General features: G+C 46.6%; 1 protein-coding gene across 1 annotated transcript; it reads left to right on the top strand.

Annotated features, from left to right (window-relative positions):
* Positions 1 to 921: 921 nt before the first annotated feature.
* C20H15orf40 (chromosome 20 C15orf40 homolog) lies at positions 922 to 7,825 on the top strand. The gene is made up of 4 exons (XM_056865938.1): positions 922 to 1,023; positions 3,177 to 3,303; positions 5,519 to 5,646; positions 7,686 to 7,825. Exons 1-4 carry the CDS (start codon positions 922 to 924, stop codon positions 7,776 to 7,778), a joined length of 450 nt encoding a protein of 149 aa, XP_056721916.1. The 3' UTR covers positions 7,779 to 7,825.
* Positions 7,826 to 13,741: the final 5,916 nt, after the last annotated feature.

The raw sequence follows: 13,741 nt of genomic DNA, 5'->3' as shown, positions 1-13,741 counted from the left end.
TACTCAGACCGGCAGCGGCTCTCCAGGGTCTCAGGCAGGGGGCTTTCACATCATCTACTTGCCTAGTCCCTTTAACCGGAGATGCTGGGGATTGAACCTGGGACCTTCTGCATGTCAAGCAGATGCTCTACCACTGAGCCACAGCCCCCACAATTATCCTTGAATTTCATTCTGATCACCTACTTGCCTAGTCCCTTTAACTGGAGATGCCGGGGATTGAACCTGGGACCTTCTGCATGCCAAACAGATACTCTACCGCTGAGCCATGGCCTATCCCCATGAAGCTGCCTTATACTGAATCAGACCCTTGGTCCATCATTGTCAGTATTGTCTACTCAGACCAGCAGCAGCTCTCCAGGGTCTCAGGCAGGGGTCTTTCACATCATCTACTTGCCTGGTTCCTTTAACTGGAGATGCCGGGGATTGAATCTGGGACCTTCTGCATGCCAAGCAGATGCTCTACCACTGAGCCACAGCCCCTCCCCATGATGCTCCATCAATGGCAATTGATAGGTGAAGGGTTTTTGAAATTTCGAAACAAAACTAGTATATTAGGTCGAGTTCAGCTGATATTTATGAAGTGCATTTGTCTTTAAAGAACTGTAGGTTGAGCATGTGCAGAGTGCCTCTTCTGCTATCATGCAAGCGCCATGCTTTTCAGTTCAAAGGATCTGCGGGGGGACAGGAAGACTTTTACTGAACAGGGCACTTCCCGAAGTTTCTCCACGCTTCTCCTGGGCCGATTGATAAATCCTCCTTTATCCAGGATGACATCCAGCTGTCAGGCTCTGCGCAAGCGCGGTAGAACGCGCCGTCCTCGCTGTCACGGAAGGCGCGCTCCGCCACGCATGCGCGGACCGGGCGGCGGAGCGTTCGATGCTCGGATTGGCCCGCCCTGCTTCCCGTCGCGGCCCGGGCGCGATGCTCGGATTGGCCCGCTCTGCTTCCCGTCGCGGCCCGAGTCTGTGGCCGCCTCTTTCGGCCCCTGTGAGGGAACGGTTCGGGGGCGCCATGCCCCGGAAGGTTGGTTGTAAAGGAGAGGAGGGGGCTTAGCAAGATGATTTGGAGCCTCGGGTCGAGGGGCGGCACCCGGAAGGGGGGGGTTAGCGACCACTGCTTGCTGCTCTAGGGAAAAGCAGGGAGGCCTTTTACCATAGAGACGGCAGGGAAAGAGTGGCGCCGTTCTGTGTGCAGAGAGAATGGTCTGCAGTGCAAATGTCGGGAGGCCTTTGTTGCAGCCAAGGAAACGTGCACGATCCCGTACCTGCACTGTTGCAATTGCCCTATGAGGAGCGGTTGAAACGCTTAGGGCTGCTTAGCTTGGAAAGAAGGCGGCTGGGGGCGAAGTGCCCTGGTTGTCTTATAGAGTCCAATGAAGACAACTAGGAGGAGGCTAAAAAGAGCAACAGTTCTTTTTTTCTTTTTTTTGAAAATTTTATTGGTTTTTATAATATAAATTTTCCATATCAACAAACAACAATGAAAATAATATGAAAATCTAAATCATAACTAATGTTGTAATTATTTAAGTACTTAATAAAAAATAAAGGAAATTTTTTTGACTTCCCCATCACCTCTGTCCGCCTCTTAATAAAGTATTCTATCCCATCGTGATATGATCTGATCTTAATAATTCTTATATCTCAGTTAAATTTCATTTACAGTAGTCTATCAATATAATTAATTACACTTCTTTGTGTTAATAGTGTCATCTAATGTCATCTAGATCAGAGTAAAAGGTACTTTTCCATTTTCCCCAGTCCTAATTCATATTCACAGTATTTCATCCAAGCCTCCCATTCCCCCATAAATCGTACATTGTCTTTTTGGTTTAAAGTAGCTGTAAGTTTTGCCATTTCCACCAGTTCAAACATTTTCATAATCCAGTCTTTTTTCCCAGGAGTATCTGCCCCTTTCCATTTTGCTGCATAAAGCAATCTAAAAGAGCAACAGTTCTTTGTTTAGCTGAACACAGACCTGGGGGGTGAAATAACCCACAAATAAGATGCAGAGTTACTCACCCGGGAAACAAAGGAAAGTCAGTATCATTTATGCATTCGCATGGGGTAGGCCCATGGCTGCTGGCAAGCAGATTGATACACAAAAGCACCAATGCACATCAAGCGTCCACCCCACTCCAACCAGCACCACCTATAGACATTGGCTGAAGGCGTAACTTAGTGAGTGCCTGATCTTGTGAGCTCGGTAACCAGAAACCACATTCCTGAAGATGAACGTAATTCAGAGCTCTCTACTGGTGAGAGGCCGTACCAGGCACAGAGAGCATGATTTGTTGGTTCATGGCTCCCGGATGCCAACTTCACAAAGCTTCCATGTGTGTGTGTATGAATACATAGTGTTCTAAACCAGTCCTTATATCTGGGCATTACAGGGGGAGACAGGATAGAGGTCTATAACATTATGCATGGTAGGGAGAGAGCGGAGAGGGAGGAGATTTTCTCCCTCTCCCATAATACCAGAAGGCGGGGTCATCTGCTGAAGCTGGAGGGCAAGCGAGTCAAAACTGATAAAAGGAAGTATTCATGCAACGCGTGGTTAAACGGTGGAACTCCCCCAGGATGTGGTGATGGCTGTCAGCTTGGAAAGCACTAAGAGGGGAGTGGACGTGTTCATGGAGGAGAGGGCTATCCGTGGCTACTAGTCCAAATGGATACTGGTCATGATGCATACCTATACCAGGATCAGAGGAGCATGCCGAATATATTAGGTGCTGTGGGACACAGACAGGATGGTGCTGCTGCAGTCGTCTTGTTTGGGGGCTTCCTAGAGGCACCTGGTTGGCCACTGTGTGAACAGACTGCTGGACTTGAGGGGCCTTGGTCTGATCCAGCAGGGCTTTTTCTTATGTTCTTATGGAACCATTGTAGCCTAGGAGCTAAGAGACTGGAGCGTCTAAAGGGAAGTTCCCAGTATACAATTCACCTCTGTCACAAATGTAATAACTGGCCTTTGGTCAAATGCTGCCGCTCAATCTCATCCAACCTCCCCCCCAAAAAAATGTGTGTACACTTTCATACAAGGCATTTGACAAGGTACCTCAGGCAGCTCCTGAGTAATCTTAGCAGTCACGGGATAAGAGCACAGGTCCTCAACTTTTAGTACAGCTGCCTAAAAGTTCAGATGGGTTGCATTGTTTTCTCTGCTCTCTTTTTCAGGGGAAAGCTCAGAGGAAGGATGCAGTAACGCCTCATGTTCCTTCCAGCCCTGTGGCAACTGATAAAACTGGCTCTGTGACCATTGCTGTTCATGCCAAACCTGGATCTAAACAAAATGCTGTAACAGGTATATGAGAAATCTGAAGGCCTCGTTTTTATAGCTCCTGATTCTGCAGCTGCCGAATATAGTTTCTTAAGATATATTTGTTTGAAGAACATTGATATCTACAAGGCATAACCCTTTTTAATTTTCAAGGTTTTCATAACGTCTTAACTATTGCAAGGTGGGACTACAGAAGGGGTGGACTGTTCATATCTAGTGGTATTATAAATTGCCAAAAACCTACAAACACGGTCTGCCAGAGACCGTGTGTAGATCTGGGCTGGGTCTATCCCAGTAGGGCTTACGCCAATGTAACTATAGAATGTTCGAACTTTCCCCATATCTCATTATGTATATGCAGAAATTCCAAAATGTTCCAAAATACAGAAAGATCTGAAATACGGACCACTTCTGGTCCCAAGCAGTCCGGATAAGGGATGGTCAACCTGTACTGCCTTTCTGTTGAGGGAGTTAACTGTAACCTGCTTTGGGAGTGATGCGGCTGAAAATTATCTTGACCAAACCGTCCTTTGGGGGTACTGCGCACATTTGCGTAGCGAGATCTAGTTCTCTGCTACAACCTAATTCTTTACTCTGTACATTGTACTCTGGCAAACTGCTCAGCCTAGGGTTGGTGGTGCCAGGTTGTCAAATCCAGGCTGGATTTGGGGGTTTCCATTGGAGATAAATGGCTTCTGGACTGGAACGGGGCTTATGTTGGAAAATGCTGATTCCCGTCTGGCTGTCTCCGGCCTGTATTAGGACTCATTGGATGACTATGGCAGAAAAAGGCATGTGTCAGCAGCTGCCACCTCGTGCTGTGTTGAGCAGAGGCTTGCTGCAGAGTATGCTGGGCAAAGCCTAATGTGCTGTAGGGGTTTTCTAGGCCAACCTAACTCCTGCCGTGTAAGTCTAAGCTTAACTTTGGAATCTGTTGTAGAATTCTGCTTGGCCAGAAGCGTTTCATTCTCAGCTTTGTCCAGCCTTTTCGGACTGAGCCTGAAGGTCTGGGGAAGGGCCGTGGCTCAGGGGCAGAGCATCTGCTTGGCATGCACAGGGTCCCATGTTCAATCCCCGGCAGTTAAAGGGTCTGGGCAAGTAGATGATGTGGAAGACCTCTGCCTGAGACCCTAGAGAGCCCCTGCCGGTCTGAGTAGACAATACTGACTTTGATGGACCAAGGCTCTGATTCAGTAGAAGGCAGCTGCATGTGCTCAAGGTTCTACCCCATTTCTTACATCTTAAAAGGATGTGATGAAGTTTACTGAGTTATAGAGCTTTTCTGTTGGCCAGGGTAAATGCCTTTCCATCTAAGATGCTCTCTGGTAGATATTCCCAGATTCCAAGGCACAAACGTCTATGCTCTTGCAACTCTTAACTCTATTGACACCATTGATCATATAATTTTAAAATGTCCTCTTTATGAATGTCTGCGGAAAAGATTGCTATCTACTTTATTAGCTACCAAAAGATTTTTGAATAATGATCTTAAATGTGTTCCTTTTGAACGATTCGATCCCTGAAATAACTAATATCTCGCAGAAGTGCTTAAGTTTAAAACTGCTTTTAATTAGTATATTTTATAATATCTTAGTTTATAAGGAATTTTATTGTATCCATCCAATCTATATTATGCTTTAAGTGTATTTTATATGGATTTGTGATTATGGGCATCGTAATTATACCAATAAAGGTTTGTGTTTGTTTACTGAGTTAGGATGACAGCAGGATTGCCAAATGTGTATTTAAAAAACATAAATCGTTATGTTTGCCCAGCCTTTTCAGAGTGAGCCTGAAAGTTCTACCCCATTAGGTAAAGATAGTCTCCTGTGCAAGTATCGGAGCATTCCTGACACATGGGGTGACGTCACATCCCGACATTTTCTAGGCAGACTTTGTTTACGGGGTGGTTTGCCAGTGCCTTCCCCAGTCATCTTCCCTTTACCCCCAGCAAGCTGGGCACTCATTTTACCGACCTCAGAAGGATGGAAGGCTGAGTCAACCTTGAGCCGGCTACCTGAAACCGACTTCCGTTGGGATCGAACTCAGGTCGTGAGCAGAGCTTTGGACTCCAGTACTGCAGCTGACCACTCTGCACCACGGGGCTCTCCTCTACCCCATTACTTGCATTTTAAAAGGATGTGCTGATTTAGGATGACAGCAGGATTCCCAAACATGTGTTTAAATAACATGCCATTATGTCTGTGGGGGAAAAATATTCTTCAAATATTCATTACAGATCTGACGACAGAAGCAGTGGGCGTGGCGATTGCTGCACCTCCGTCCGAAGGGGAGGCCAATGCAGAGCTGTGCCGCTATCTTGCCAAGGTCCTTGAAGTTAAGAAAAGCGAGGTGATGTTAGAAAAGGTACAGTGCGCTGAGTTCTGTTATAGCATGGTTCCTGTAGCAGCCTAGGCTAGCCCAGTCTCATCAGAGTTTGGCCGCCAAGCAGGGTCGGCCCTGGTTAGTACTTGGATGGGAGACCACCAAGGAAGTCCAGGGTTGCTATGTGGAGGAAGGGAATGGCCACCCACCTCTGTTCAGCTTTTACTCTGACCTGGATGACTCAGATTAGCCTGATCTCGTCAGATCTCAGAAGCTAAGCAGGGTCAGCCCTGGTTAGTACTTGGATGGGAGACCACCGAGGAAGTCCAGGGTTGCTACGCAGAGGCAGGCAACTTCACACACACACACTCATTGTCTAACTCTTCTTCCTTAGGCCTCTCTTGCCTTGAAAGTCTCATGGCCCCGAGGTCACCATGAGTCTGTTTCAAATAGCCGGCATTTAATTATGGTAAGCTGCAGTACTGCAGTCAAAAGCTCTGCTCATGATCTGAGTTCAATCCCGACGGGAGTCGGCTTCAGGCAGCTGGCTCAAGATGATTCAGCCTTCCATCCTTCCGAGGTTGGTAAAATGAGGACCCAGCTTGCCGGGGGTAAAGGGAAGATGACTGGGGAAGGCACTGGCAAACCACCCCATAAAACAAAGTCTGCCTAGGAAATGTCGGGATGTGATGTTACCCCATGGGTCAGGAATGACCCAGTGTTTGACCAGGGGACCTTTACCTTTTTACCACATTTAGTAGAGAGGGTCCACTTTGACAGCCGTTTCACCAGTGTGAGTTCATTTAATCTGCTGAAGCGAGGAGGAGCATTCATGTGATCTAGTGTATTTATTTATCAGAATATCTACATCTCGCCTTTCCTTGGGAAGCAGTTTAAACATTAGTTTTAATACAGATATAATAAAATCCCAGATAGCCCCCCCCCACAGAAGTTGCCTGCAGTTTATACGTCACTAAAAAGTAGTAACTTCTGCCAAGCTTCTGAGAGGTTAGGCTCTGAAGTCTTCCACATCAAGGAGAGCTGCCTTCATTCTAGTCTGGTCTGCATTGTTTCTTAACTAGCATCCCTGTGGTCCCATGGTGGGTGCTAAATTTAAAAGCAAATGGCATACTCAACATTTCTTAAGATATTGCAGGTTGGTGTTAGACGACGCTGACTATGCCTGAGAAAGACCCCTGCCTGAGACCCTGGAGAGCCGCTGCCGGTCTGAGTAGACAATACTGACTTTGATGGACCAAGAGTCTGATTCAGTAGAAGGCAGCTTCATGTGTTCACGTGTTCACTCTTGTTTAAAGGCATAAAATATTGAATTAGAGCAAGGTCCACGTTGTCCACCGTGCAAAAACGCCATCAACCAGTGAGTGCAGACTAGGACTACTGGCGGGCTGTGGTCTATCCCTGCCACCATTTTGTAGAAGACAGTAGGTAATTTTAGGTATTAGCATCATTCTCTCTGGTTTTTTATTTTATTTATTTATAAAGTTTTGGATACAGAAAAAAAGAAGGGATGGGGGGGAGAGGGATCAAATATCACAAAATTTGCATTTCCGAGCCATTCTAGAGATAAAAACAGTAACTAAAATAAGAATATAAAGAGAACACATCTTAAGCTGAAAACTAATACAGATCTTAAACTAAAGTCTGGATACTTATTAATAATCTTTCATTCTCTTTGAAACATTTAGTTGGGGCTTTCTTAAATGGACATTTCTTACTCTGGTACATTAAGAATATTCTTACTACCAATTTCATCTTGCTACCAATTTCATCTACTGCTCTAAGAAATGTTTATTTACTGTATGCATAATAGACATAAACTAAGCAAACCTTATGTTCTCTCTTTGTTGTTACATTCTGATGAATCATTGTTTTAAATACTTGGCTTAAATGTGACCAATTGGCTGACCGTGGCTGTATTTCTTTAACCATTTAAACACCAACCCTCCCTGCCTCCCTTGGGATCACAAGTAACAATACTGCTTTCAAAATACCCCAGTGTTCTGTGAATCTCAGTCTGGGAAGCCATCTGAAACCCTTTAAAAAAAAATGTATTGTGACAGGGTGCTAAATCCCGAGAAAAAGTAGTGAAGATTTTGGCACCTGTGACTCCCGAGGAAGTCTTGGAGCGGCTGAGAAAAGAAGCGGGGAGCTGAGACCATCGAGGAGTGCTGATGAACGTGTGCCGTGTTTTCGTGAGTCCTTTCATTGGATGTGGCCAAAGGAGGAAGTCAGCCCACACAACAATGGCCAGTGGGAGAACATGTAACTCCTATCGGTGACTGTAAGACATTCAGCAAGGGAGGGTAATGCCAGGTACGCATACCGTGGGTTCATTTAGAATAATCTCAGAAAGATGCTGCGACCTGAAGACTCTTCGTCAGCCTTTATGTTGTGATATTGTTTGGATCAGTGATAGAGATCCTGCAAAAATAGCAAATCTAGTCCAGAAAAGCCATTTTGTTGTTGTTGCAGAGCACTGAAATGTCGTGTCATGAGAGGCATTGTTACCCTTGGCATCTTTGCACCAATTCAATAACCTACCAAAAACATGTTTGACCAGAAGTAACAGCGAAACACACAGAGTGAACTTATCCCCCAAGGGGCGATGATTCCTTTTTCATACCGCTGTCAATAGAAAGAGTTGCGTGTCTTCGCACTTGGCGTCTGGAGAATGCTGGGAAGATCAATGTTTATTTTCTTGTTAGTAACAGTCTCCCCCTCCCCTCACAGTGATTGAAATGTTATACCAAGATTTAAGCTCATGGTTGCTTGGTATGCATAAATACATCACAAATGAGAGAGAACTGATAGCTTGGTTTGGAGAAACAACCGTACAAGGCCGGTTTCCTCTCGGAAGTTAAGGAATTTTGTTTTCTTTTTACTGCCTGAATTCTGCTTTTGCCACATTCTGCCAAAGAGCTTACTAACTTGCCTTTGGCGTTAATGTTTTCTGACTGTACTCCAAAGCTGAGTGTTCTGGGTTTCTTTTTTCATGTCATGCTGCTCTCACTGCCTTGACGGCAGTCAGGGTGCCATCAGTACCGGTCCACTTTGAAAATAAAGTCAGTCTGTCATGCCGTCAGATTGGTCGTTCGTGTCTGTCAGAGAGTTCCATTTGCTTTACTGGGAAAATGACTGTTCTGTGGTTTCTTCAATGTGGCTATGAAAAATACCAGGAACTGCTTAAAGGGCCGTTGAACTGAATCCAAGTATTCACTGCTCTGAGTAGTTTGGAATAAAGGAAGGAAACTCAACCAGAAAATAGCTGGGAGGAAAGGGGACCCCCTGCCCAGCTCAGACCTTTGGAGACTAGGGTTTTGGGCTTGGAAACACACATGAATACATGAAGTCGTCTTGTTTGTGGCTTCCTAGAGACACCTAGTTGGCCACTCTGTCAACAGACTGCTGGACTTGATGGTCCTTGGTCTGATCCAGCAGGACCTTTCTTATGTTCTTATGAAGCTGCCTTATACTGAATCAGACCCTTGGTCCACCAAAGTCAGTATTGTCTACTCAGACCGGCAGCAGCTCTCCAGGGTCTCAAACAGGGGTCTTTCACATCACCTACTTGCCTAGTCCGTTTAACTGGAGATGCCGGGGATTGAACCTGGGACCTTCTGCATGCCAAGCAGATGCTCTACCGCTGAGCCATGGCCTATCCCCATGAAGCTGCCTTATAGTGAATCAGACCCTTGGTCCATCCAAGTCAGTATTGTCTACTCAGACTGGCAGCGGCTCTCCAGGGTCTCAGAGAGAGGTCTTTCACGTCACCTACTTGCCTAGTCCCTTTAACTGGAGATGCTCGGGATTGAACCTGGGACCTTTTGCATTCCAAGCAGATGCTCTACCACTGAGCCACAGCCCATCCATGGTTTTCTCACTGCAGTCAGCAAAGGGCTCTCCCCACTCTTACCAGAGTGGGAGAAGAGATGCTTTGCACGCAGAAGGTCCCAGCTTCATTCCATGTTTTAAAAAGGACTACAGGCTAGGAAAAGACCCGAGACCTTGGAGAACTGCTGCCAGCCTCAGTGGATCATCCCGGGATGAGCGGATTAGTGGCCTGACCCGGTGTACAGCAGCATCCTGTGTGAAATCCCCTGGAGCACATGTGGCAGCACAGACTTAACCCCGTTTGCATGGTTTATTTTTTATAATTCTGCCATTTTCCCTGGTTTTTGCACAATGTTCTGCTACTGATGGGGAGGGTAGAGCCTCTGCTTGGCATGCAGAAGGTCCCAGGTTCAGTCCTCGGCATTTCCAGTTGAAGGGACTAGGCAGGTAGGTGATGTGAAAGACCTCCGCCTGAGACCCTGGAGAGCCGCTGCTGGTCTGAGTAGACCATATTGACTTTGATGGACCATGGATCTGATTCAGTATAAGACAGCTTCATGTGATCATGTGAGTGATAATGAGCTGCACAGAACGTGACAGAAAATCTTGGCTTCTAAGTTCCACCAGATGTTTGCCTTGCACTTCCATCTTTGAAAGCATGTCATAAGCATAAGGTATTTGCTTCCCCCCCCCAGTTCCAGTTCAAAAAGAGTGCCTGTATGCAAATGAAAATTTAGGTGTAACTTGATTATAACTGTCGCCGTATCTTCAAAGCAGCAGCTAAGAATTAACTACGGATAGAGTAACAGCCTTATCATTACCAGACAGCAGATAGATTGTGAGAACATACAGGAAAGTGTGAAATCAATGGAGTAATCGATCTTATAGAAGAGTTTGCTTTTGTGTGTGTGTTTGGGGGCGGTGGACAGAAGTTCTCTGGTTTCTTCCCTAGTATTAATAGGCACTTACCCTAACCAGGATGTCCCAGGCTAGCCTGATCTGGTCAGATCTCAGAAGCTAAGCCAGATCAGTCCTGGTTAGTACTTGCACGGGAGACTACCAAAGAAGTCCATGGTTGCTACTCAGAAGCAGGCAACGGGAAACCACCTCTGAACATCTCTTGCCTTGAAAATCCTACAGGGTTATCCTAAGTTGGCTGCGACTTGACGGCACTTTCTACCACCACTAATAGGCGCTCACGTCCTTCCTCCTCCCCCCAAATTCACCCCAGATGATTGTACACGTTTAGTTGCTCTTGCCTACTAATTAAGGACATTCAATTATTCTTTGCTCTCTTCCTCTCTGATTCAGTCCGCCTATTATCTCTTGCCTCTGTCTTTCTCCCTGTTCTGCTGACAACATACCCACAGGCTCTCCTCTGAAGCTCTTTAGGTCTCCATCCTCTGCTTCATCCATCTCAATAACCCCTTGAAATTGACATCCTTTTCAATAACTTGCAGCCGGGAAGTGTGCCTTCTAATGTCTTCCTCCGGCCCTGAAAAAGACAGAAGCTTTATCTTCATTACTTCGCTTTACCCTCATTATTTCCTCCTTGTGTGTGTCTTAAATATCCTGAGCCAGCTGAGCTCCACTTTGTTTCGGCTTCCTCCGTTCTCCGTCTGAGCGTCTTAATCGCTCTCTCCCTGTAAAGGGAGATGTTTTGCTCAGTCAGCACACTTTTTAACCTAGATTCTCAGCCCCTTTGCATAGGGACACAGTCGTTTACATATCCAAAGCCTGCTATAGAGAGCGGCGATATCCAGTCCAACCCCCAGGCAAGGTGGCCCTCTTCACTGCCTGGCCTGCTAAGGTTACCACCCCAGGGTGGCCCTTTAAATCTGTGGGGACTGTACGAAAGACAAAGGGGCCACATCCAGGATCCTTGGACACTGTAGCAAATCATTAATGTTTCCATGGCTAGGTTTTCAGTGCTTGATCTTGGTAAGCCTTACAACAGTCCCACGAACACGTGAACAAATGAAGCTGCCTTATACTGAATCAGACCCTCTGTCCATCAAAGTCAGTATTGTCTACTTAGACCAGCAGCGGCTCTCCAGGGTCCCAGGCAGAGGTCTTTTCACATCACCTACTTGCCTAGTCCCTTTAACTGGAGATGCCGGGGATTGAACCTGGGACCTTCTGCATGCCAAGCAGATGCTCTACCACTGAGCCATGCCCCCTCCCATAAGAGTCCACCACTCCAAACCATCACTCTTCACCATGCTGGCTGTCCTGGAGGTCTTATTTAGGCCCTTCTGTGGCTCTCCCATACACTTTGAAGCATGATCAGAGCCTTAAGGGCTAAGAACTTGTTTTAAAGGAGGGGGGGTGAAGTTGAGATGGCGCAAGAATGCCTGACCTCCACATGCAGCACCACATAACTGGGCTCCCTTAGAATCATGACACAGCCGGAAGCCCACCCCGTTCCCCATAGCAGCTTCTCTCCCACCGCAGTCTGTGTCTCTCGTGTAGATCTGCCTCTAAGTGTCTGCCCTTTTGTGGAGGCGCTCTTCAGGCAACGTGCAGATTTAGCAAAGGTTCCTCTTGCCTCGTGTGCGTCACCAACTGAAGGCTGGTTCATCCTGCCTTTTGGAAGGAGGCTGGTGTTGTGCAACTCCCTGCCGGGCATTTTCCCTTTAGCTAAATGTGCTTCTCTCTGCTTCTGACAGTTCTGAGAACGGAGTACATTTCAAGTCTTGGCCAGCTACATCCCGCTGCAAGGGGAAATGGCAAGAAAGCTAGCCCTTGGCAGTCTTTTTAACAAAGAAAGTATAAGGCAGCCCCTTATTAACTTGATAGTCTTTCAATTTTCCTCTGCAACTCTATTAGAGAAGACGCTGCTCATTATTGGGGTCGCAGGAGGCTTCTTCAGTAGATTTGATGCAGCTAATTTCTGCCTAATAATAAGGATTTCTATTTTTGCCCAGTCACCTTGCTTCTAAAATCCAGGCTGCTACTCCAGAAAGGCTCTTTTAAAGCCCAAGGACACCTGAAAGCCTGGGTCACGCTCTTGCAAAGCATCCTTCTAAATCAGGGATCACTCACGGGGTGGCCTGCAGGCTCAACCCCCTGAATGATTTTATCTGGCCAAATGTGGACTCTAATCTGGTGACCTGGGTTTGTTTCCCCTCTCCTCCACATGAGTGGTGGACTGTAATCTGGAGAACCGGGTTCAACCCCCCACTCGTCCACATGAGTGGTGGACTCTGATCTGGTGAACTGGGTTTGATTCCCCACTCTTACACATGAAGCCTGCTGGGTGACCTTGGGCCAGTCACAGTTCTCTCAGAACTCTCTCAGCCCCACCTACCTCACTAGGTACCTGTGGGGAGGAGAAGGGAAGGTGATTGTAAGCCGCTTTGAGACTCCTGAAAGGTAGGGGAAAGTGGGGTATAAAAACCAACTCTTCTTCTCCTGTGATGTTATTTTTAAAAAGGGTGTGTGTAGGGTAAGGGACAGAGAGAGCGGTTCGAAACAGAGATACCTAACATAGTTGCCAACAGGAAGGCCAGCAATGTAATGCTGCATTATTTTCTGCTTTAGCATGAATTAAATTTCCTTTCAGATAGGTTCTTTGGTCTCCCAGGCTTTTATTGATTTTTTTTCTTTTAACCAACGAATTCCTTGCAGCGCAAAATTTGAGAATTACCACCTTAACACGTAATGATTGGGAAAGTCCTTTTCTCCCCTCTTTCCGATTGCTGCCTAAAGTATCTTCCTGCTGAGGCAACGCGCATCCTTCATGAGTTAAATTTCCAAAGCCTGACGAAACAAGGCGTTTGCCACAATGACGTCTTGGGTCCCCTACGGTGACAGATATCTGGAGCCGCAAGATACGTGGCTTTATCTTGACTGTGGTTTGTTAGTTTGTTTTTTTAATGAAAATCCTGCAGAGTTTAAATTAAGCTCCATCGACATTTCTGTAGCTCTCGGTTCGTTGAGCTCCTGGCAATTCCGGTTGGCTCGTTGGAGGTAATTTTACAGCGTTGGCTGCATGTCACCGCGCCCATGCTCCACCAAAGGGTTGTTCGCAGAGTACATGATGGGAGTGCCTCGAAATGTCTCCTGGCAGCTGCCTTTTAGCTCAGTTTTTGTGCCAGTAAAGGGAGGGTCTGTGATGAGAACATTATCCTTGGGTTCCCAGTGATTGTGCAGATCCACATACGCGGCAGAACAGCCATCAGATTGCTTTGATATGTTTCTCCCCCCCCCCCATTTTCTTTTTTAAACAGTGATACCCTGACCTGGATGGCCCAGGCTAGCCTGATCGCATCCAATCTCAGAA

Source organism: Euleptes europaea, chromosome 20, assembly GCF_029931775.1.
Source record: "Euleptes europaea isolate rEulEur1 chromosome 20, rEulEur1.hap1, whole genome shotgun sequence".
NCBI classification, from domain to species: Eukaryota; Metazoa; Chordata; class Lepidosauria; order Squamata; family Sphaerodactylidae; genus Euleptes; species Euleptes europaea.
The sequence above is the reverse complement of the archived record's forward strand: the minus strand, read 5'-3'. Positions and strand labels throughout refer to the sequence as shown.